This window comes from Mya arenaria, chromosome 17 (assembly GCF_026914265.1).
Source record: "Mya arenaria isolate MELC-2E11 chromosome 17, ASM2691426v1".
NCBI lineage: Eukaryota > Metazoa > Mollusca > Bivalvia > Myida > Myidae > Mya > Mya arenaria.
This window is the reverse complement of record NC_069138.1, coordinates 22,722,960-22,748,769: the sequence shown is the minus strand read 5'-3', so window position 1 is coordinate 22,748,769 and position 25,810 is coordinate 22,722,960. Positions and strand designations below refer to the sequence as shown.

General features: G+C 35.1%; 3 protein-coding genes across 3 annotated transcripts in view; 2 read left to right on the top strand and 1 right to left on the bottom strand.

Annotated features, from left to right (window-relative positions):
- The window catches only part of LOC128223273 (uncharacterized), a 33,492-nt gene extending 25,685 nt beyond the window's left edge, over positions 1–7,807 (bottom strand). The window contains exons 1-3 of the mRNA XM_052932562.1: positions 7,714–7,807; positions 1,833–1,960; positions 1,408–1,507 (exon numbers count right to left, since the gene is read on the bottom strand). The gene's annotated coding sequence lies outside the window, so the exon portion shown is untranslated. The remainder of the gene's footprint in view (positions 1–1,407; positions 1,508–1,832; positions 1,961–7,713) is intronic.
- Positions 7,808–10,390: 2,583 nt separating this feature from the next.
- On the top strand, positions 10,391–14,236 carry LOC128223156 (uncharacterized). The gene is made up of 2 exons (XM_052932442.1): positions 10,391–10,755; positions 12,894–14,236. The coding sequence occupies exons 1-2, from the start codon at positions 10,716–10,718 to the stop codon at positions 13,451–13,453; spliced, it is 600 nt and encodes a 199-aa protein (XP_052788402.1). The 5' UTR covers positions 10,391–10,715; the 3' UTR covers positions 13,454–14,236.
- A 9,798-nt stretch (positions 14,237–24,034) lies between these two features.
- Positions 24,035–25,530, top strand: LOC128222890 (uncharacterized). Its single transcript, XM_052932064.1, has 2 exons — positions 24,035–24,179; positions 24,820–25,530. The coding sequence occupies exons 1-2, from the start codon at positions 24,140–24,142 to the stop codon at positions 25,377–25,379; spliced, it is 600 nt and encodes a 199-aa protein (XP_052788024.1). The 5' UTR covers positions 24,035–24,139; the 3' UTR covers positions 25,380–25,530.
- Positions 25,531–25,810: the final 280 nt, after the last annotated feature.

The following is a 25,810-nucleotide window of genomic DNA, read 5'->3' as shown; positions in this document are numbered from 1 at the left end:
ATTACCTTTCATTTGATACTAACATTATATATGGGGTAGCCAGGCATCAAAATTTAACATAATTGTTACTGAAGGAGCTTACTTACAAAACAAGAGCTGTCGTAAGACAGCACGCTCGACTACGCCGCTTTGACTTAGAATACAATAACGATGTAATAATACCAAGTTTGTCTCTTTATGTCAAACCTTACTAAAATGATGCTGCCCTCCCACCAGCCCGCCCAAACAATGACACAAGTCATTCAAATAACTTGATTTCCCATTATGAAAATGTGGTTAAGAATATACAAATATGCCTTTCAAAGGAAATTAAAAAAAAAAAAAAAAAAAAGGGCCATAACTTGTATTAAGGATATGGAGTTATGTAACCTCATTGGGTGATGGTCCTGAACAATTGTGTGAAGTATTAAGTCAATTGAATGAAGGGTATAGAAGTTATTAAACAATATCCCAACCTGCCCTAAAACTTTAACCAAAGTTCCATAGTCAATCAGGGGACATATTTTGTATAAAAGATAATATTGATTTATCTAACCTCATTATGTGATGGCTCTGAACATCTGTGTGAAGTATTAAGTCAATTGAATAAATGGTATTGGAGTTTTAAGTGAAAATCCCAACTTGCCCTAAAACTTTAACCGGACGCCGACGCTGGGACGAGTAGTATATATAGCCCACCTATTCTTCAAATAGTCGAGCTAAAAATGTAGCTTATTGACCTTGGCTGCATTTTTAAATATTTCCAACTTTGAAATTGGTATGTCAAAGTTAGAAATATTTATTTTTTAACAGAGTTGGAAAGTCAAATTTTCACTCAATCATTATGTTACTTTGTGTGTTTAATTTAACAATAAGGAATGCAATTTAAGCATTCATTATTGAACTATTGGAATAAAACTCCTGATTTTTTCCTTTAGCTCAGTTTTGCTGAAATGTCCAAATGGTTTTCTCAACAGAACACAATACATAATTATATAACTAGTGAAAGAAGCTAACTTAGTTTTATGATCTTTGCTTTAATTCTAAACATGACAATATTTTTTCAGTTTGAATGGGCTTTTTTCTGTTTAGAAGGACAAAACAATTATGTTCAATTAAACAGAAAAGGAACTTAAATAATCATAAAAAGCCGACATAATAGCTGGTAACTGCTAAGGAGGAACTTTTAAACATTGAAAGGTACATGTAGATTTAAGTGGAAGAGTTTGCATTCTCTGATATACAGAATGCACCGAGTACATGTATTTTGTACACAAGAGAGAAAGACAGATAAGGGCAAGAGTAGAAATCTATACATAGCTTATGATTATATGTTACATCAAATCAGACCGTAAGCAAATATTGACTTATGACTTGTATGAAATTGTAGCTTCTTTCACCACTAACTTTATGGTTACCAGATTTCACCTGTTAAGACAAGACTGTATGGATTATACAGTCTTTTCTTCCCAGTAACACTTCGCCTTCGCAACGCTTCTTCTCAAAATTAATTTCTATGTCAAACGACCTAAAATGTAAAACACATTTTTATGTTATTTTCTGGTCAAGATTTATTGCAAAATCAAGCACACAATTCTTTTACTTTTGTTTATTAATCAATATTAACAACATTTCAAAGCTTCATACAAATAATAGCAATTGAAATGAAAAAGTGATGAAAGAAAAGTTATTATTAAACGAATATGGAGTAGACAAGAATATTATTTATTCAATAACGTAAATCTGATATTATTAAATGTAAATACATGAACTACTGTTTAACGCATCTAAAGATACCAGTTCAGTATCTCATTAAATGTATAAATAAACATAAAATGTTAAATGTTCTTCACCAAATGTATTAAATTTGGAACAGTCTTGAATCACGAATATTCAAATTCAACCTTGTTGAATTCTCCGAAGAATGGCAATAAACGAAAGATCCAATCCAGTTATAGGGCTCACAACTTCTCACCTGAAACTATAAAACATACCATACCTAAATATTGTTAACAAAACTGACTGAGAATAATCAAAATAAAAGTGATGCATCTATAAACAAAATAAACTAGACGCATCCAGCAGGGCTTTTTCAACTTCATTAAAAGGTGTTGAATTTCAGCTACTTCCCAATTGCTGAAAAGGGCATTTTTCCCATTTTCCAGACATTCCTTTCCCAAAAAAGTTCCATTCCTCACTCCTCAATGGTCTGCCTATTGCCCTCTTTTTATATAAAGGAATAAAATGGTAATAAATCTGACAAAATAAGCATGAAGAAGCATTTTTTTTCTTTTTGCAGTATGCTGTCACAATTATTATAATCAAGTTGTATAAATGTGAATCTTAATTATGTAACAGTATGGCACAACAATACATCAATTTGATATTATCATTTAAATCAATGATACTGCGCGCATTGTTAACATTGTCAGAATCCGTAAACATAACTTATTTACTTCTTTGCTCATGATGACATTTAACATTTAACCCAGTGCACATGTTTGCGGAATCCTGTGTTCAGAAAGGGTAAGCCAATCTGTGAGTCTGACAGCCTCCAAAAAAATTCAGACCAAAAGAAACATTTGTTTGTCCGAATACAATTTTAAAATCCTCATGTTTTGACATTCCTGCTCTGACTAACTCACTAATAATTGGCTGGTTTTGTAGTCATGTGTGTTTCTCGGACTGAACTGGTTTCTTAGTAATAGCACAGCATGATCCAAAAGATAAGACATTTGGAATCGTCATTTAAAACCTGGCAATGTTTATCGCAAATGTTATGCTTAATTTCAAGTGTTTCAAAATCATTGCGGGATATACTGCAGCTGTAACTTAGTAATGTACAGCAAATGGGGATGGACGTTGACAAGATACCCATTCTGACCTCTACACTCTACCGAATACGACATCAGGATATTTAACAAATAGCTATCTGGGAATATAATGGCGAAAAAAAGAAGTTTTCATTAAAAAAATAACTAACTTTACAGCAGTATTTAAATTTACATTACATCTTCATTATTTTCTTTCAACTGAACATGAAAACTGTTGTTCAGATGAACAGAACCCCTTACAATTTTAGTCAGACCAAGTCCAAATTTACCAGTCATGACTGTCAAACCGACTGTTTGCAGGATGTCTGCTGTTAAAGCAACTGTGCACCAGATGACCAATTTGCAAGAAAAAAAGAAAATTGTCGAAAACTGACATAAACTTGGTATAAGTGTACAATGCATTGAAACTTACTGACTGAAGTACCACATAGTTTACAATTTATTTAAGTTTAGCAGTTATTTCATATTTTTCCATTAAAAAAGTTTACTGGGTATGTCTACCTAGTAGAATTCTTTCCTTATGCGTGATTGGCTAGTGGGATGTTATCACATAATATTACCAAGTTAGGTATATAGCTTGTTTAGAGTAAACCTTCGTAGCTCAGTGGATACAGCGCTCGACTGCAATTTTGGCGACACAGGTTCAAACCAGGTTGTAATATGATATGACATGTTGTAATATGATATCGGCTACCTGCGAGTGGCCAGGCTTATCAGCAGTCTGTAGTTAGCTAGCGTCGAATAAACATCGTAAACTACATAGTAGTCTTTATCTATCATCCCTATAGTTAATAAATAATACGACACGACACAATTTTTTTTTTACATTATGGTACTTTTTTTTACTATTATGATATCAAAGCGTAACACATTCTATTAAAGAATTGTCCTGATATTCATTACAGAATTTTTTTTGGTGCCAATCTGGTGTACACTCCCTTTAAATTTGTTTTCTTTCAAAAATAGAGAAAGAAAATCACACTATATAAATAAATTCACTATGATAAAATTGTCAAAACATGGAAAAACCTTTACTTATCAACGTGCAATAAGACGAATACTAAGTAATGGAATGCCCCAGGCAATTGTTACCACGGCCCCCCCCCAGGTCCGGGGTTGTACCTGGGATACAGGGAAATGGGCCGTGTTTTTAACTTTCATGTGTCCCCGCAGTGCCGAGTGAATGGGGTGGTTTTGTCTTCGCGCAAAATATAGCTGGGAAGGGAGCAAGACAAATCGGCCCCTTACCAAATCGGCCTACTACCAAATCGGCCCTGCCATTTCGTCCCCTTAATTAAAATGACTCGAGGCGTTTCGGCCCCTTAGTGATTTTTAACAGAGACATTTCGGCCCCTTAATTTTATTTTATTTTTTATCTTGAGTATAAAGAAAAACATTGTAGGTTGTCTTATAAATGTAAATGAGATCTGTAAATAAGTTGTAAATAAAATCTTTAAATTTACAAATAGACAAATATGCATGAAAAACATTGATAGGACTGATATAAAAATATAATTAAAATCTAAATAACTATTAACCCTGATTTTAATATAAAATGTTAGAAAATCTAAGAAAGTTTATATGTTATAAATGTTAATTATTAATTGATCATTAAAGACTTCAAAGAAAATGTATGGCTATGTTTACCGCCGAATACTCCCATAACTCATATAATTTAGATTAAAATGCACGTGGCGCCAAAGGTATATCAAAGCATTGACACTGGACTGGCATTCGTGGTTTTTATTTTGCTATCATTCCTGATTAAACGCGTGTCTGACTAATGTGATTCCCTAGTATAAAATGTTTCCTATGTTTCTTTGTTATGTTTATTGTATCATAAACGGTACGTGTTTAAACATAATTCTGTTGAGCCTTAGAACATACGCGATGTACATATTCTTGCTCGTTTTGTGTTGTATGTACCACGCAGCATGAACCTTGCGGTATATATAACACCGAAATCATTACCTTTTTATATTATACCTTAATATCGATAACATTCTCACAATATTTTTTATCAAACTTATGATACAATAGAACTTATGTTATTGCCACATGCCATACGTACATATATGCGTTTTATGCTTAAGCAAGGTTTTTTTAAAATGCCTTTACGTTTCAACCATTAGTTTGTTATCTGTGTGGCATACTATTGCTCCAGAATAATTATTAATTATTATTTTTAGCAATTAGTGTTTCATCTATACATAATTAGGAAAACATGTTTGTTTAATAGATATGAATTGCAAACAAGTGACAACTTGATAGTTCTACAGATATTATACAATAAATATGCATTTTAAAAAGAGTAAAACAATATATCCGTAATAAAAAAGTGAAATAATATTCTGTTTGAGGTGCGAAGAGATAATTGGTATTAATCTTTAAGTGTGAGAATTAGCGGTTGGGAAAGTCGGAACAAACCTTGTAGACGTATTTATAAGTTCCGTAAATGACTGGGTATAAGACGATAGGGGGTATTAGACGCAGGGAAAAAAATCTGTGAAAAATCCGAGAAAAAAACTTTTAATCTATGTTTTTGGTTAAAAGACGCATAGAAAAAATGTCAAAATCGTCCGGCATTTTCAGCCACCATGTTTGTTGACAGTGACAAAAAATATTTTTTTCGTGAAAATGGCGATGGTTATCTTTAAAACCCTACAACCATACTGTTGAGAATGAAGTTATGTTATGCAAAATATATTTTGACAGTGCCCATCTTTGCTTTTTTATATGTAAGTTTGATTATTGTTTAATTCAATTTATTATTTAAAATAATATTGAATACCGTAATTCACAAGAGTTCGGACACCATAAATTAATTTTTTTCGCTCTCCGAATACATAGAAAATTATCATTTTTACATTTTATTTCCATGTTTGTTTAACCTGCCTTTTTTCTTCATGTTTGCTTTTTACCACTTATTAATTTATCCGTAGTAATCAATGGTCATAAACTTATTTATTACGCCTAATTAAAATACCATTTTATACATGCACTGAACTGAATAAACACATTCTATCGGCTTCAGATCAAAGAGTCACACTGTGTGACGTCACATAACTTACAGTTATACCCACGAGGATCTCGTGGAGAGCATGGACATTGCTATGCAGGATTAATGTATAACTGTACGATTATTGCTTCATAGAGTCTATAAGTGTGGTACAAGTTTGAAAGCTTATTGGCAGATCGTTTTACAAACATGCCGTGTCGATGTTTTCTTAATCCCTTGATTGCCCTTGTTGTTTGTTTAATCCTCAAATTAATATATCACACTTCCTTTTCAACAGGCAATAAATCGTTTAGGATGGGTAGTAACTAATTAAATTGTCACAGTGGTGTATACGGTTAGGTAATCTAGCCAGGCATTGTAAAGATAAAAATCAATAATCTTCGTCTGTGAAACTTGGTAACTATGAAAGTTATGATTGATGTCCTTTGGGTGTCCAAAAAATTAGGTACGCAAAATAAATTATTTTGGGAAATAATTATGGGTGTCCAAATATTTAGAGTGTCCGAACTCTTAGGTGAATTACGGTAACTTTAATCGAAAAATATTTTTGTTGAAATTATTTATTTATAAACGTCTTACGATATACCGTATCCCGATCTTCAACTGCCGTTTTAACCCGTATATACTCGATCAATATGACGCGAGTAACATCCCTTTCTACATAAATCTAAACAAACTCCCGGCTTGAAATTGACCTCAGAAAAAAAGTTCAAAAAATTGTTACTGGATATTATACGCAGGCAATTTTTTGCATCAAAATCTGAGGGAAAAAAGTGCGTCTAATACCCAGTCATTTACGGTATGTAAACACAAAGTGTCATAATTCCAACGCCTGATACCTCTGTGGAATGTGACAATTCGCCATAAAAAACACCGTTTAAGCCAGTATGGATTTGCATACGTATTAAATATAAGATTAATAATACTAGTAGTTTTTTCATCCTTACCTGATTTGAATATAAATAACTGAATCTCATAAAATGTATAACTTATATCGAGAGCGTTACAGAGACATCAACGCCAGGATCATGGATGAGTGGGACTTATACGATTCGCATAAGGTCACCTGCGAGGAGTTCCTGAAAAATGTTGGTGCCCTCTACGGCGGGCGATAGGTGTTTGGTCAAGACTGATGTTAGACAATGGACATGTCATTATACATAATATTAGCAACATAGTTATGTATAATATTTAAAGATTATTTGAAAAAAATGAAGTTTAAACATTTCTTCTTCAACTCTATTTCGTTTTATAAAAACATCTCGTGAATAAATCTTTACATGTTTTCAAGTATACAGATATTTTCATTAAATCTATTTTTATCTATACAGTACCTTTGTATACATGTATATAGGTTTGTCTATTAAAATAAAAAATTGAAATTACATGTTTTTTACTTATTTAGAAATAAAAAAAATAAAATAAAAATAAGGGCCGAAATGTCTCGGTAATCAGGGGCCGAAACGTCTACGGGATTGGGACGATTTGGTAAGGGGCCGATAAGGTAACCGTTTGAGCTAGGGGCCGATTTGGTAAGGGGCCGATTTGTCTGGTAGCCGCTGGGAATGGGCCTTACCTAGGGTCCCTGGGGTGCGGGGTCATTTGGCGGGGATTTGACCATCAGTTCGTCGCTGCAGGGTGGGGATTTAACCCGGGGTTGGCTGGACCGAAAGTTAAAGTCCCCGCTATTCCCCGGACCTGTGGGGGCCGTGGTTACAACTGACTGGTGCATAACATATACTTCAATAATTAAGCACGTATCCGGAGTTATATCCGAATCACGAACACTAATTAGAAAGGAAATAATCGGCAAAACCCGCCAATCAGTTCCAACTCATTTGTATTGGAATTATTAAATTGACCAGATATTCAATTATTTACCGTGAATGTTAAGGTAACAAATGCCTCAAATATATATTATTTTACTTTTTCACAAGGTGGACTTTGTTTTTGACGCCACTTGGGTTTATAGGAGTAGTCTCCCCTGTAATAAAATTAACGAATACAACATGTCGTTGTCGTCGTTATTCAATTGTTCATGAATGTTTATCGTCGACATCACAGGGGCTGGTCGACATGGTACTTAGTCAAATAACCCCCCTGTCAAAATGCCACAATTTTGGTGGGTGTGTAAATTTATTTATACATGCACTCGAACAAGGCCAATTCCGAGCGAGTGCTCCAATAAGATTGTTAGCCTTATTAGTCTTTTTGGAGCATAGTGCACAGACAGAATCTTTAACGTGCGCCAGTCACAGGCGTCTGACTCATTGTATGTCTCTTAAATGTTGAATAATATCATTTTGGGTACATATGATGAGGTAAACAACTCCTCTGAAGATATGTTATGCATTTGATATGTATACAAGAAAGAAACCAAAATATCGCATACCATTTCAGTAAAGGGCATTGACTCTTCTTTTCATGTCACCTATTTAAAACTGGATTGTTTCTATGTTGATTAAGAAATTTGAAGAAAAAAACTGGACTCTACCGTGAAATCTGGTAAGTTTGAGTTACATACCTTGTTTCTTTCTCGTATATCAAAGGCATTAAATAAAGACAAACAATGAGTCAGACGCCTGTGGCGCAAGTGAATACATGTAGCACTGTCAGACGGGCCGTGACCTAATTTAACGTCCCTCCCGGAAGACGATTTATATATTTTAAGTGGTGCGGCGGGGAATCGAGCCCGCGATCTCTGGATAGATAGTCAAGTGTATTACCACTAGACCACGGATCCGCAACTGACGCCCCAATAATGTAAAATCATGGACCTATAGGTCCGTGGTAAAATCGAGGGCTCGTTATCGGTTTTTGGATTATTTGTATACGTTGTGGTGTATTTTAATACCGTAGCCGTAAGAAGTGTTGATATGATCCATTCAACCAAAGTAAACAATTATATAAACTATGCTTTTTATGCACGAACACCACTCACACAAGGGCCGGATCCAGAATTTGAAGTTAGGATTGTCGTTACTTGGGGCGTAACCTTTTGACATGCTCCTTCTCTCAGAACCGATATAATATGGTATAATCTATTTAAATGGGACGGGGGGCTACCCGTCAATAAAATTTTAACATTTTTTGTCGAAAAATGTGCATTCTGTGCGTATTTTTTACTTTTTTCTCCAATATTGAAACAGAATGAAAACTTGGAGGGGGCACGCTGGCCGCTAGTTCATACCTCAGTCAAACCAAAACCGTGACACTGACACAAATCCTGAGAATAGAGTACTTGCATATGCGTCGGACTTTTTACTTGACCCAGGCTCTGGTAATGCCATCAGGGGCCGGTCCTGGTTTTGACGTTATAGGATCGTCACTTATGAGCGTAACCATTTGACATGCGCCCCTCCATCAGGACCGAAATTTATTCAGTTAAAAGTGTTTGCAGGTCGGTTTGGGGGTACTCCATCATTTTTTTAACAATTTCTTGTCCGAAATGGTGCATAAATATTTTAGGCCCACCATGCAGTCATTTAATATACGTGCGTTTTCAGCTATTAAATACACGGTTACAAGCTTATCGTCAGTAATTTATATTTTCTATAAAAGCATTATTCATGCAGTAAATAGATCAAGGTTTATCACGTAAACTGTATGTTTGTTACACATGTGTTTGTATTGATCTTAAAAACGAGTGTCACTTTGAAATATTGTGAAACTAAAATGGTTAGGGTATCATTTGGGGAAATAAATTAAAATTCCTTCCACAAGTTTTCCATGAATTCGAATTTGATATTTTGTATTACAGGTACAGTATACAATAACTCAGTGTAAAACTTCCTTGAAAGGTCCATTCTCTTATAAATGTAAATAAATCTATCCAAATTCAAATAAATGTATTTCTTCTTATTTACTTTGACGTAGTTTAGCAAGCACGTTGAAATTGATAAAAAATATTACGATAACAAGATGGAGTTTTCAAGCTAGTTAAAGGCCTAGTTGAAGGATTTGATGATCCCCTGCTGTGCATCACCTGCTTATTGCACTGATGTCACAGTAGGGGCCAATTTCTTGTGTATTCGTTTATTGGCTCAGCGCCATTTAGGGTCCATTGTTATAATAAAACCTCCAAGACTGCACAGCAGGATGCTCAGATTGGAGATCTGATAAGAGGGATCAAGGAAAGTAGATTAAGATCTATGCACAGGCGTTGTATACTATACACAAATTTGGGGGGAGGGGTAGAAGGCTTAAACGAGGCATTTACATTAAAGCTATATTTTGATGCATGGTGACACCATGTATGTTCAGTTTTGTTTTCAAAAAGGTTTACTTGCTAGATTACTTATATGTGAAATGAATGGCAAAAAAACAACATAATTTGCTCTTAATTTCAACTCAACTCGGACGTAAAATGTAATACATATATCTTGCTAAATGTGGATGCCTTGAGCCATGATTACGAACAGTTTTAAGTCTGAGTTCAGACTTAAGTGACAAAGCCGCAACTCTTTATTATATTGTTTCTTTCCTTCTAGTTAATTTTTGATGATTTTACTAAAAATACACTACTGCAGTATAGATGAAGATATAATAGTTGGTTTATGATAGTATCGTTTACATACTACTTAAATCATGTTCTTTATTTGCACACCAAATTTATTTAACTGCGACCAAAATAATTTTGTCATCAGAAGAACGTGTCACATTGCATCCGAAATCACATGTGCATAATTAACTTCCAGCTCGACCGAAAGCAATAAAATAGCGAACTTTCAGGTCTTTCGGGGGAATAATTAAAACAAAGTGTAAAGTAAACACTTATACTGGTTTGTGGTTACGGCTTTGAGGTCATATTCGCTACGAGATTGGACCCTATTGGATAGTTTTTTTTCTGTGCTGCTCCGTTTTAACTGTTAGTAGTTGGCAATATGAATCATACGACTGTGTCTCCAATGGATGGATCCGGAGGTAAACTCTTCGGCAAATAGTATTGCATATATGCAGGGAGCATAACACAAACACGTAGAATCTAAAGGTTTAGTTATTAATATAATGGTTACTTCTAAAGTAAAAAGAAACAAATGCGTTACACATAAGACGTTAACATGGCCTCTAAACGCCAGCTCCACCACTTTACTGTAGAGCAAAGCAAAAAGAGCTGTCGACACTTCCGTGGTGGAGCTGTGCCTTATGTTTACATGAACACACGTGAATATGATTTATATTTTATTTGAAAATTTCATTTAACGGACATATTTCGAAAATCGGAGAATGTGGTACCGTGTAAGAACACTTCTACTGCAGGCTGGTTACTATTTCGTTTCAATATTGTGCAAACTGTGGTGCCAGGAGCTTTTCTCCCGAATCGGACGTGTGCATATTTTGAGATCTGATTGCATAGCAAGTACACTTTGGTGTATACACATCCTGTAAGAATTTTCTGACGCATGTAAATATAACTGTTATGTATAGTACCTATGCCGGAACACAACAAAACTAATAATTAATTCTTAAAAAGGAAATATGCACATATTTATAAAAGTGGTGGAGCTGTTGCCCTAGTGTTGGCGCTATCGAGAATGTTTTGCGCTTGACGCAATTTAAAAAATTAACGCGTTTGGAATGAATACAAAAGTTGCTGTGTTTATCATTCATTGTTATGCTGGTTATGCATACTACTTGCGGAAACAAAACTCTACGCGAACTACCGTAACCTCACCGAAAACTATTTCGAAAAAAGGCTCGGTGCTGTTAATTTTACTCCACAGCGCCACCACTAGGGCAACAGCGCCACCACTTTTATAAATATGTGCATATTTCCCCTTAAAGAAGTGCTTATTAGTTTTTGTGTGTTCCGGCATAGGTACTATACATAACAGTTATATTTGCATGCGTCAGAATGTTGTTACGGGGTGTGTTAGCACCGAAGTGTACTTGCTATGCAATCAGATCTTAAAATATGCACAAGTCTGATTCGGGTGAAAAGCTCCTGGCACCACAGTTTGCACAGTACTGAAACGAAATAGTAATCAGTCTACAGTAGAAGTGTTCTTACACGGTGCCACATTCTCCGATTTTCGAAATATGTCCGTTAAATGAAATTACCAAAGAAAAATTAAATCATACTCACATGCGTTTATGTAAACATAGGGCACAGCTCCACCACGGAAGTGTCGATAGCTCTTTTTGCTTTGCACCACCGTAAAGTGGTGGAGCTGGTGTTTAGAGGCCGTGGTTTATGTAAAGCAAAACATACAAAGAACTGTTAATATGTATTTAATGGACTAAATAGCGAATGGAATACTTCAATTAAGACATTGTATTCGGTGTTTGTTTGCACTTTAAAGCATCGCTCTCTTTTCGGGCCAGTCTATTTGTTTAAATTTACAAATAAGTAAAAAGCAGATTGAATTAAATTCCCTTGTTATTAGTATGTTCAATTGACCCAAACAATAAAAAAAACCATTAAATGTTTGCAATGTTTCAATGTTGAAAAATTATGCCGCAAATTTAAATGTTGTGTATATCTTTTATCAAACAACTCCTTACAATGGTGTGATGGATAGGGTACCCGACTGCAGATTTAGAGTACCCTGGTTCGAAACCTCTGCCGGAGGAATATTTTATTGTTTTCTTTTATTTTCTAATATCTATTTATCATTTTATTTTATAAACCTACTATATAATTTTATGTCTTAACAGGAGCTATTCAGCCTTTTTAAACTCATTCACCATACTATTTTGTTTCATTTTTTGTATTGTTTAAAGATGCACTCTTACTCCCAAATAAGATTTACGACAATCAATACAATTGTTTAAACATACCAAAAAGTAAGAATAGATGTTGATATCAATGGTTTCTATGAAGGATACCGAGTTTAATTGAAAAGAAAGCCGCAGAAAGGTGCGATAGTAGATAGCTGCAAATCTTTTAGCACTCACCAATCATTTAATATTTTTACGTATTCATCTATTCATGAAATATACGGTTACAATCTTGTTATCAGTAATTAATAATTTCCATAAATGCATTATTTAGGAAGTAGCTAAAGGTTTATGTCTCAAAAAAGAATGTTTGTTATACATGTGTATGATATATTTTATAGGGGATACTGGTGAAACCAATTCCCTCTTTCTATGGGTGTCTGCCGGCGCTGCATTTGTAATCCTGGACCTAGCCGTACTTCTTGGCTGCTTTTACTGCAAGCTCCGACGAATAGAGCAACTATCCTACAGACAAGCAAGACGCGGTATATCACAAAACGCTGTTCCACCTCCTACATCATGCCACACATATGAGTCGGCTAGCAAAGATCGTAAACGCAGCTCAAGTCAACATTACGATGAAATATCTACGCGAAGGTCAGAGAAGGTAACTGCTTCAAGCTCAACGTCAATGGTGGTGAGCAATCCTGCTTATGAAAACTGTGCACTCGATCTTCCACCTCCTCTTCGCACGAACAATGGAAAGAGTCCGTCTCCGACGAAAAAGTCAAAGATTGAAACTAGCAAGCATAGCCATAGTGCAGACCCCAAAGAACGTTGCGTGTATGACAATTTAGCGATAAAAAGGAATTCGATGTTGGCGCTACTTACGTTGGAGATCACGAATGAATTCGGCCGCAGAACCAAAAGGAAATCAAAGAAGAAGCTCCTGAAAGATTAGAAATCAAACACGTCGTACTGGGTATACCAGTTCCGGTTCATAATTGGAGCAACACATTGCCGGTACCCGATACCTTATAAACGCATGGGTATATTGAACATGTTCTATAATACGATGGTGAAAGACATTAACGAAATTGTAGTCATAATGACGGTTGATCAAATCAGTTTACCCACTTAAATTGTTAATGTTTACCTTTTATATCAATAACTGAGGAACAATATGAAAATAATGCACTTGAATGCGTATTCCAGACTAAAATATCTCAATATTTACTTAGGGATGACATCAAGCCCAAATTAACCCATTAATACCATGTATTGCTCGTGTTTTTTGGAAACCCAGCCTACGTTCTCTGTTGCACTTCCAAAGTGCACCCCCTCTAACACGAACTCCTACCCCCCCTCCCTGTTACCCTGATCAAATTAAAATACCATATTTCATTGTACATTTTCCCATTCTAAAAGCTGTGGTTATGAATCATTTGAATCATTCTCTTCATATGAAATGCAATAGATTGTCAGATATTTGACGATTTTTACGCAGTTATAAAGCGGAGAATCGTCGTTATAAGTTTAACACATCACTTCGAATTTCTAAGCGAAAATGAAAAAAAAAAAAAAAAACAGAAGTGTTTATAGTGTTAACTTGAACATTAGTAAATGAATTGTTGAGATATTTTATAAGAATGTGAAAGGAAGGAAGAAATAACACCCCTTTAATTTATATCAACGATAAGAGTCATAAATTGTACATGATTAGTGAAAAATTAGTGTCACTTTGTGCTTTGTTCTATGATCTCGTATCGTGTGTGCACCATAGTTCAATGTCTGTATAAGTTATATGTGCACTACCAACCACGCGTTTATTGCACATTTCGCACATCGCCGCGATTTTTCCTTACCGCGGACGTTATCTTTTTGATCTAATTTTCACTTCACGCGGCGATTGAAGCATAATGCCCACCGCGTTCTTCCACCGCGTCCAGCCACCGCGATACGCGGCGATTGAAGCATAATGCCCACCGCGTTCTTCCACCGCGTTCCACCGCGTCCAGCCACCGCGATACGCGGCGATTGAAGCATAATGCCCATCGCGTTCTTTCACCGCGTCGAGCCACCGCGATACGTAGCGATTCGAATTATTAATTAACGGTTATTAAGGTAATTCAGGTTTTCTGAAGGCGTTATCTTTGTTCCCGACCTATACATATAATTCTAGTCAGTTTTATTAAACTCATACAAACTCGATCCGTTATCTAAACATCTTGGTTCGTACTCAAAACGTACTTTGATCCCTCAAAATTATGCTTTGCAACTGTGAAGGTAATAAGACGCTACTGTCATCTTGTTCGAAAAAAAAAACGCGACATGACGCATCGCGGCGATTCGCCGCGTGTATATTTTTCGGAAGTCATACGCGGCACCAGAGATGAACGCGGCGATAACGCAAGCCAATGTGAAATTATGCAGGCGAAATCGTGAAGGTGAAATCGATGAATTAGTAAAATTTGAAGACACTCGTGCCGCAAATATACACAAGACCGGTGAGGACATTTCAAGTTCAATATTTCATGATTTCAACCTCACGAAATCACTTTTTCAATTTCAAAGAAAACACGGTTTTACCAATATTGTTGAGCTTGAAATGTCACCAGCGGTCTTAGGTAGTATTGCCATGCAATACAAGGTCCATACCGTCTTATATAATCATCTGAGTTCTAATGTCAATGTAGGATAGCATGGTCTTATATTTTAACCATGGAACATGGGTTTTGAATGTTGTCGCAATGCGGTTAAAATTTAAAATTTTCATGGAAATTATTTTAGTGGTATGACATATGAAACGGACATGAAACTTCAATGCTCAAACCCAGTAAACAATAACGTTGGGTGAACGTTGTTCCAACGAAGGCACCAACATTAAAATAACGTTGGATTACAGACGGATTTGGATTTGTTTTAACCGTCATATCTTAATGACGGGGTGCGACTTTAATCAAATCAAAATATCCATTATCCAACGCGAGTCTAAAACAATTCAAACCAAAATGACAATTTTATGATATATGAACTTTGAATAAATAGTTTGGTTTGATAATCAAATTCCAATATCTTAAACTATCAAGAAAGTTTAGTTGTATATGCATATGTTTCTTGGACAGAAATTAGTGTAAATACATGTTTAATGCAATGCATTTAAACATGGCCAATACTCGTTAAGAGTTTTTTGACATACATTGCATATATATACATTTCATGGGAAGAAATAAAACAAAATGAACACGTTTACGTCGTGTCTGAATCAAACCCAGCATTGATATATACTGTCAGATCTCTTGTTCAGCACACTTGGGATAGGCGTTTCCCGTGAATTCAGCCTCGCTGGAACACTCCTCTCTGGTACCCTGCTTAATGAGTCATGCGCTGTGACGCAATACTTTTATTATTTTAGGTGATACGTTATTTATGCATACTTATGATATTGCAATAGATGATTTCCATAAATATTAACTTTTCTAAAATATAGTTTCAAACCCATACCAAAATCATCCTTAAACGACGTTATATTGAAAGAACTTCTGGATGTATGCAGTGAATAAAAAATACTGCGCGTCATGAATTCAGTAAACATCATTGCACGAGCTTTTTGGTGAACTGAACGAACTTGCGTTTTTCTTTGTCAGTTTTTATTATTACTTTGATTATTTGTAATTTTAATGCTGCTTGTTAGAACAGTTTTGCATTTCATTCTTCATGCATTCAACTTCAGGGGAAAGGAAGAAAAACAGCGAAATCTGTTGTATTGAGTTTTGAACTAACGTCGTTTTTTGTTGACTTTCGTTAAGGAAATAAATACACGTTTTGTTTTTGCCAAATTTGAGTTTTAAATTACAGTCTGCCTTTCAAATGTAACAAAATTCCAATGTTATTTAATTTTTTTTTAAATTTAGACATTACATTATTTCTTCCTGGTCTTTTCATTGCATTAAAATAATAATAAATTATTAATAATGCACATTTTTAATGTTATACATTTATTAATTGTTACGTTTTACCACGTTCTATGATATTGTTTTATCTGATTGTCAAGTAAAACTTCTGCATTATTATCGTCTGCTTCTACGCACATGTCGGAGGGACCTTAAGGGGTCACGTAACGTGGCGCTGTAGGCGTAACCTTATCGCTATCGGCGTGGTGTCAATTTAAGGTATGCTAGAAAAAAATAATAATCATGCGTGTCCGGTCCAGATGGGCAAAATCTGCAAGCCTCATTACCTGGCAACGAGGTGCCCTCAGGTCGAAATTTTTCTAACTGGACCGGAAACACATGACATACATTATTTATCTGGTACCCCTATGCTAGATGAGTCACGCGCTGTGACGCAATACATTTTTTCTTTATTTTACACTTAATGTAAGCATACTTATGATATTTCAATAGTGATTATCATAAACATAACATTAACAAAGAATTAGCTTCAAAACAAAACAAAATAACCCATAAAAGACGTTTTACTGAAGAAACGTTTTGACGTTTTCAGTGAATAAAAAATACCGCGCGTCCTGACGTCAGTAAACATCATCGCATGCGCTTTTTGGTGCAATGTACAAATATGCGTTTTTCTATGTCAGTTTTTTCATAAAAACGTGAATTAAAGTATCGCTGAATAAATAACAAACATGTGTGTCCGACCCAAGGCAAGCCTCTTTACCTGGCAACAAAGGTGCCCTCGGATCGGATTTATCTATACAGACCGGAAACACATGACAGATATTATAAGTACGAACAACGTCGAGGCTCAGACGTGAATCCAAAGTTACATTATGGAAGGCGACGATATGATCAAAATCCAACGTCGTCTAGACGTGGGGTGTTTGCTAGGGACCTGCAGCCAAGTGTAAAGACAGCAATTGGCCAAGTTGTCCATATGTTATCTTTCGGCCAAATTGCACATTCATAAAATATTATTATTGGTTTATAGTTATTATTGGGTAATCATTTAGGTAAGCTTTGACCAAACTAAAGAATACAACAGTTTTGTACAATTGGCTGCTTTCCTTAAATGGTGACCTTGACCTTGAACTTATGCACCTAAAACTGTGGTTTTGCATTTCGATTTGGTTCGTTGAACATTTGGCCAAAGATTGAGGCAAATACTTCACTTACCCAGTAGGGAACTAAAAATCATGTTAGAAGTTATGAGTCAACACAAACGACACAATCAACACAAGTTACAAACTGAAAATGTCCAAAAAGGCATTGTGACCCTGTCGCTGAGCCATAGTCCTTGGTCTTGACCGCCACACATTTTCTTGATGTGGTTAACGCTTGTGGTACGTTTTTTAAAATCGGTTCATGTATCATTAAGTAAATAACCGGACATGCAGTGCGACGGACAGAGGGACGGAGTCGAGTAATCCTATAGTCACAAAAGCAACCATTAATGCAACATGGAACTTCTACTACACACATGCAGTATCAATGTCGAAAGGTTGAGTACTAATTGGTGTAAACAATATTTTACGTATGATTTTTTCTTTCTTTTTTGACATATGACGTATACATTTTTGCTTTGGGGAGCGTGGGGGGGGGGGTGAGATACACAATGATATATGACATACATGAATGATCCTGCTATATCACACAGCACATGCATGAACTATCTAACAAATACATCTCGAACTTAACTATACCCACAACGTTCATTACAATTTTATTAATTTTTCAAAATAACATTTCTTGATACAATAATGTACATACGAATAAACATCACAGTTTTAGATGAGAAAAAATGTCACTTAAATGAAAAATAAAAGAAAGACCCAATTTCTCAAAAAACATCGTGCTAAACACTTTTGAATATCTCATTTAAAATAGCTTCGTATTTACTCACTTTAATTTGATTTTATAAAACAAAATATATTTCATCGTATAACCTTTAATTCTTTGAAAAGTTAAAAGTCTTTAAACGGAGTCTTGATATATCATAATATATACCTGTATACTATGCCAAGGTTGATCCTGTTATAAGGAATTTGCTCAAGAACTTGGAGCCAGTTCCATTAAGGGCTATTCCAGTAAAACATATAACCCCGGGGGGGGGGGGGGGCAATTATTTAAATTGTATATGGATGGATGTCTTTTTTCGCTTATGTGGACTCCAAAAGGGTTAATTTGCTTCTTTAGGGGGGTGGGGGCATAATGTAAAAGTGCCTTCCCTCTGGGGTTTATATGTTTAAGCCCTGAGTAGTAAATACAATTGATGCTATCAAATGTACCATCGACGAACAATTCACTCACATTAAAATTACGCATTGTATTTATCTAGGATTTGTCTTTATTCTTTTCCGGGTCGCTAGTTTCGATAGGGGGCATAAGGTTTGATTTCTCTCTAGGAAGTGAGGGGTAAGGGTAGTTTTCCCTTGAAGAGAGTTCTCCGACATTATCATCTTCTTCGTCCAATCCCTCATTAGTCAGAGGCCCTTCCCATCGGAAATGAAATTCTCCATGTGAAATACTCTTGGGTTTGGGTTAGTGTTTGACACAATTCTAGTATCATTTCCAGAAATCACCTTTTGGTCACCATTAAAAATGACCATTGATTCTTTGGACGGATTTCCGATTCGGGGTGTCGGCCTTTCGCCAATGGATTTCTCAGTCAACGCAATACCCGAGTCTTGCATTGAGCTAGTGAGTACTGAATAATCCATCTTGACTTAAACTTTTGGCGTGACCGTTTCCAATCTTGCCGTTTGAAATAATACTCGGGCTGACAGCGTCGAATGTGATTTCATCTCTTGTCAACGGAGTTGATCTTGCTGTGTCAACTTCCATGTATATCAATTCATCTTCTTTGTCAGGATCTGAAACAAAACACGATAAGTTAGTTATGAACAAGCAAACGAATTCTAGAATATTTTAGAATACATTACTTACCGATATTTTGTCTTGTGTTGAAATTGTTACCCCCTGCATGTTTAGATAAGTTCACTTCACTAAAGGATTTATAAATACGAGTGGCGCGAAAATGCATACACGAGTTTTCTTTCTCTCTTACACTTAATACATATACTAGTATGCCGTGTCTTTAATTTTACAATTGATTTTACTTATTTATATGTTTTCTAGTAACAGAGTACCACCATACCGCCATTAAACGAGGAATGACAAATTGAAGGAAAATGTTCGCTCCATCAGTTAAAGGAAGGTAGTCTTTGCACGTACATGGTTGGGGTATATGTGTCCAAAAGCCAAAGACAACACACAAATGGTACCCCAGCCATGCAGCAGTGTAAACTACAGGAACTAAAGAAGATTCCAATTGAATTCAATGAAATGTGAAATGCTGATCACGGAAATAAAACAGAACACAAGAATCGCTAGAGTTCTTTAATTCAAAACACAATAATAATGTTTTGACAATTCGAACTGACTTCGGTCAAAATACTAGTGCACAGCACAATCTGTTTTTTCAAAACCCCACCACACTATCCCAGCTAACTCTGCAACCAATGCGTTGCTATGTGTATTAAACTCAAACACGACTAATGTTCTTCCTCTGTCTTTATGTCCTGGTCTCTTAATCTATAGTTCTTCATAGTCCGGAGGAAGACTATCATTTTCGCCATCTTCATTTGCTTCGATTCGAATCTTTTTGTCACTTGTCTTTGACATATACTCCTCGTCAAAGTCAACTATTTCTATGGGCTCTAAAATAGCGTAGCGGCTGATACCATACTTTTTTATTTAAAAGAAATGTCCAACTGGCTAAATGTATTCATCTTGGGTATGTGGGTCATTTGGCTATTGTATATTTACGTGTTCAACTGTCATTAACATACTTTATCTTTATGCACACATGTAAGCTATATCTGTATTTGCACAAAATTAAACACTACAGATAATATTTTGGAAAGGTTAAAGGCGCATTTAAGTGCATTATTATATTTAACTCATTTGACTTTAATGAAAAAAAGGAAATTATATGGTTTCAGATCAAGAAAACCAAAGAAAACCAACGCCTTATCCACTCGGCCGCAAGAATTGAAACAAAATATGATGGATAATTTAACCTTTATCGAAAACATTGTTAACATCATGTGATAATATAATCAACCAATCACACAATATATCTTTGGCGAATCGCGTTGCTAGCAGTTTTTTTTCCAAATGTTGTCTTCAAAGACACACTTTGAGCAGAAATACCATTTGTCGAAGGGTGAATTTATCTGTCAATATCTTAATTAGTTTTAACACTCCTACTGATTTTCTACAATATTTTTAATGAATCTTTTTTTCGAAAAAAGTGCATTTTACAAATCATGACAGAGTCCCTTTACCGTAAATTTAACAGTAAACAGATCGTCAAATTCTAAATTCAGATATATCTGTTATTGGAAATATACTCTATAGATAAACTTGAAATGGTGATACATCATTAGAAACATTAAATTATTATTATATATCGTTGTATGAATGTGTTAAAAGTCTTAAGGTAGCACACCCCTAATGAAAACATCCACTTGAAAATTGTAATGACTATGTTGTAAGGCACAGGACTACAAATCCTTTGAGGGTTTTAAGGTAGAGGTTCGAATCCAGCCAGAAGCACACAATGTTTTCTTCTTTATTTTCATTAGCTAACATTTTTTTTTACAGAAGTTAATATTGTATTTTCATTAAAAAGTAATTAAATACATTCCTACACATAAATTATTAGCTTCTGTGAAGATTTTATAACTTGCAGGCACAGTTGAAGTAGGTGGTTGGGATTTACAAACTTTATTTATTTTTTTAAATGAGACGGTAAAATATTTTGATTTTTTTGGCATTATGTTCCCAAACGATTAAAGATTATTATTAATAAAGAATAGGTCATGAGTATTTCTAGAACTTGTTGAATTTTCTTTTAAACGTCGATATTCCAATTTTACGCGGTCAAAACAGTATGTAAAAATTGAAATACCATATGGCTATTTCAGTACAGTAGGATTATATTTGTTATGTTTATGATGTGATCAATAATGTATTATTTCTAAAAGCAAATATATTTCTTGCTACTCTGATACCAAAATATTACCAAACTGTTGAACAATAAATGAAACAAAGGATTTGTCTTGTCTCTCGGGTGATGTCGTTTTTATCGACAATTCTGAAAAGTGGGTAGGGTAATTCAATTGTTATTTGACGTTAAATTTCTTTTAAATTTTGTTTTTGAATCCTGGAAATGAGACACATTAAGAAATTATCAAGCTGATCATAGTTTGAAATGGTGCCCAGGGGTGTGCTACCATAAAATGCACTATAACATAAACATACACATTTTCAATTATGCATCGGTTACAATCTACATAAAATTCATTTTGATTTGAAAGATGCACTCCTAAATAAGATGTACCACAATTAATGCAATTGTGTTGATTTACCGAAAAGGATGAATACATATCGAAAACAATGGTTCTTATGAAGGATGTCGTGTTTAATTTGAAAGAAAGGTCCAGAAAATACGGTATTTCTACCTTATGAGAAGATAAGTGATAAGTGTAAATATTTACCCACCCACCCACCAGTCATTTATCATTTGTGCGTTTTCAGCTATTAAATACATGGCTACAATTTTATCATCAGTAATTAATATTTTCTATAAATGCATTATTCATGCTGTAATAGATAAAGGTTTATCACTCAAAATGTATGTTTGTTATTATCATTTGTGCGTTTTCAGCTATTAAATACATGGCTACAATTTTATCATCAGTAATTAATATTTTCTATAAATGCATTATTCATGCTGTAATAGATAAAGGTTTATCACTCAAAATGTATGTTTGTTATACATGTGTTTGTATTGATCTTAAAAACGGGTGTCACTTTGAAATATTGTGAAACTAAAATGGTTAGGGTATTTTGGGGAAATAAATCAAATTGCTTCCACAATTTTTCCATGAATTCAAATTTGATAATTTGTATTACACGTACAGTATGCCATAACTCAGTGTAAAACTTCCTTGAAATGTCCATACTCTCAGAAATGTAAATAAATCTATCCAAATTCAAATAAATGATTTTCTTTTGAAATCACGTCTTTGACATAGTTTAGCCTGCACGTTGAAATTGATGAAAAAACTACGATAACAAGAAGGAATTTTAAGAAATTCATTCCCAGACGTTTTAAATACCAACGATGCTTAAAAATGTTCATGAGCTATTTCGGAAAAGTGAGGAAACTATCGTGTGCTATACATCATATTTAACCCCTACAATTTGAAACAGCGACTGTGACCGGCATATTGTGGGTGTACTGTTCAAGTTAAATACCTGTCAACATTCCTATAGATCATGTTCATTTGGATTTTTGTTTGCGATCGTTTTTTTGTTGTATATTGACTGGTAAAATATAGACTCGATTACTTTAGAAAAAGGGACAGATATTGCGAAACCTCTCTTTGAAATGCAAGACTGGCCGAAACAGAACACTATTATAAGCAATGCAGATGGTAGCGAGACAAATCGGCCTACTACCAAATCGACCCGAGGGACATTGCGGCCCTGCCATTTCGGACCCTTTAAAATAGTAGCTCGAAACTTTTCGGCCCCTTACTGATTTAAAACAGAGACTTTCCGATCCCTTATGTTTCTAGGGGCCTTCTTGGTATTGGGCCGATATGTCTGATAGCCAAACATACAATTGATTTTACTCTCAACCATTTAAGAGATCCGACTCACATATAAGTTAGTTAAATGACCAGTATAAGGAATTTTTGGCATGGTAATCCCCTGCTGTGCATCTCCTGCTTATTGCACTGATGTCAAAGTAGGGGCCAATTTCTTGTGTATTCGTTTATTGACTCACTGCCATTTAGGGTCCATTTCTATAATGAAACCTCCAAGACTGCACAGCAGGATACTCAGATTGGAGATCTGATAAGAGTGATCAGGGAAAGTAGATTAAGATCTATACAAATAAGTTGTGTACTGTACACAGGTTTTTTTTTTATTTATTGATTTTTTTTTGGGGGGGGGGGTCACTTAAGGAAGGTTTAAACTAGGCCTTTAAGGACACGTTCATTTACATTAAAGCTATATTTTGATGCATGGTGATCCCATGTATGTTTAGTTTTAATTTCAAAAAGGTTTACTTGTAAGATTACATATATGTGAAATGAATGGCAAAAACGTACATAATTTGCTCTCAATTTCAAATCAACTCGGACGTAAAATGTAATACATATATCTTGCTAAATGTGGATGCCTTGGTCCATAATTACGAACAATATTAAGTCTGTGTTCAGACTTACGTGACAAAAACGCAAATCTTCATTTCATTGTTTCTTTCTTTTTAGTCAATAGTGGATTATAATAGTATCGTTTTCATTATACTAACATGTTCTTTATCTACACACCAAACTTTAAACTGCGACCAAAATAATATGGTCATTAGAAGTACGTGTCACAAAGCAGTCAAAATCACATAAATGTACTTAATTAACTTCCAGCTCGACCGAAAGCAATAAAATAGCGAACTTTCAGTTCTTTTTGGGGAATAATTAAAACAAAGTGTAAAGTAAACACTTAAACTGGTTTGTGGTAACGGCTTTGAGGTCATATTCGCTACGAGACTGGACCCTATTGGATAGATTTTTTTCTGTGCTGCTCCGTTTTAACTGTTAGTTGTTGGCAATATGAATCAAACGACTGTGTCTCCAATGGATGGATCCGGAGGTAAACTCTTTGGCAAATAGTATTGCATATATGCAGGGAGCATAGCACAAACACGTAGAATCTAAAGGTTTAGTTATTAATATAATGGTTAAAAAGATACAAAGGCGTTGCACATAAGACGTTTATGTAAAGGAGAACATACAAAGAACTGTATTCAATGGAATACTTCAATTAAGATATTGTATTCGGTGTTTGTTTGCACTTTAAAGCATCGCTCTCTTTTCGGGCCAGTCTATTTGTTTAAATTTAAAAATAAAAGTGAAGAGCAGATTGAAATAAATTTCCCTTATTCTTAATAATGTTCCAACGACCCAAACGATAAAAATAAGCATTCAAATGTTTGCAACGTTTGTTTAAATGTTGACAAATTACGCCAGAATTTTGTGTGTATATTTTATTCAAAATCAACTCCTTAAAATGATGTAATGAATATGGTACTCGACTGCAGATCTAGAGTACCCTGGTTCGAAACTACTGTTGGCGAGATATTTTCATTATGTTCATTATGTTCTGATATCCGTTTTATCATTATATTTAAAAAAAATGTATGTCTTTACAGCAGCTATTTAGCCCTTTAAACTCATTCACAATGTTATTTTGTTCATTATTTGTATTGTTTAACATTATGATATTCTTATAGGGGAACCTGATGAACCCAATTCACTCTTTATTTGGGTGTCTGTCGGCGCTGCAGTTGTATTTCTCGACCTAGCCGTACTTTTGGGCTGCTTTTACTGCAAGCTCCGACGAATAGAGCAACTATCCTACAGACAAGCAAGACGCGGCATATCACAAAACGCTGTATCAACTCCGACATCAGCCCACACATATGAGTTGGCCAGCAAAGATCGTAAACGCAGCTCCAGTCAACATTACGATGAAATATCTACACGAAAGTCAGAGAAGGTAACTGCTTCAACCTCAACGTTAATGGTGGTGAGCAATCCTTCTTATGAAAACTGTGCACTCGATCTTCCACCTCCTCCTCGCACGAATAATGGAAAGAGTCCGTCTCCGACGAAAAAGCCAAAGATTGCAACTAGCAAGCATAGCCATAGTGCAGACCCCAAAGAACATTGCGTGTATGAAAACTTAGCGATAAAAAGGAATTCGGTGTTGGCGCTACTAACGTTGGAGATCACGAATGAATTCGGGCGCAGAACCAAAAGGAAATCAAAGAAGAAAAACCTGAAGGATTAGAAAACAAACACGTTGTATTGGGTATTCCTGTTCCGGTTCAGAATTAAAGCAAAACATTGCCGTACCAGATACGTAATAAACATATGGGTATTTTGAACATGTGGTATTAGACGATAGTAAAAGAAAATTGTACTAAAAATGATGTTTAATCAAAAACGTTTAAGCACTTGTGGCTGTAGACGGGGGCGCGCGTCGGGTCTAAGATTGTTAAACATTTACTTTTTTATATCAATAACTGAGGAACAATAAGGAAATAATGCACTTGAATGCATATTCCAGACTAAAATATCTCAACATTTACTTAGGGATGACTTCGAGCCCCTATTAACCCATTGATACCATGTATTGCTCGTGTTCTTTGGGACCCCCCCCCCCCCCGATACCCTGATCAAATTAAAATACCATATTTCATTGTACATTTCCCCATTCTA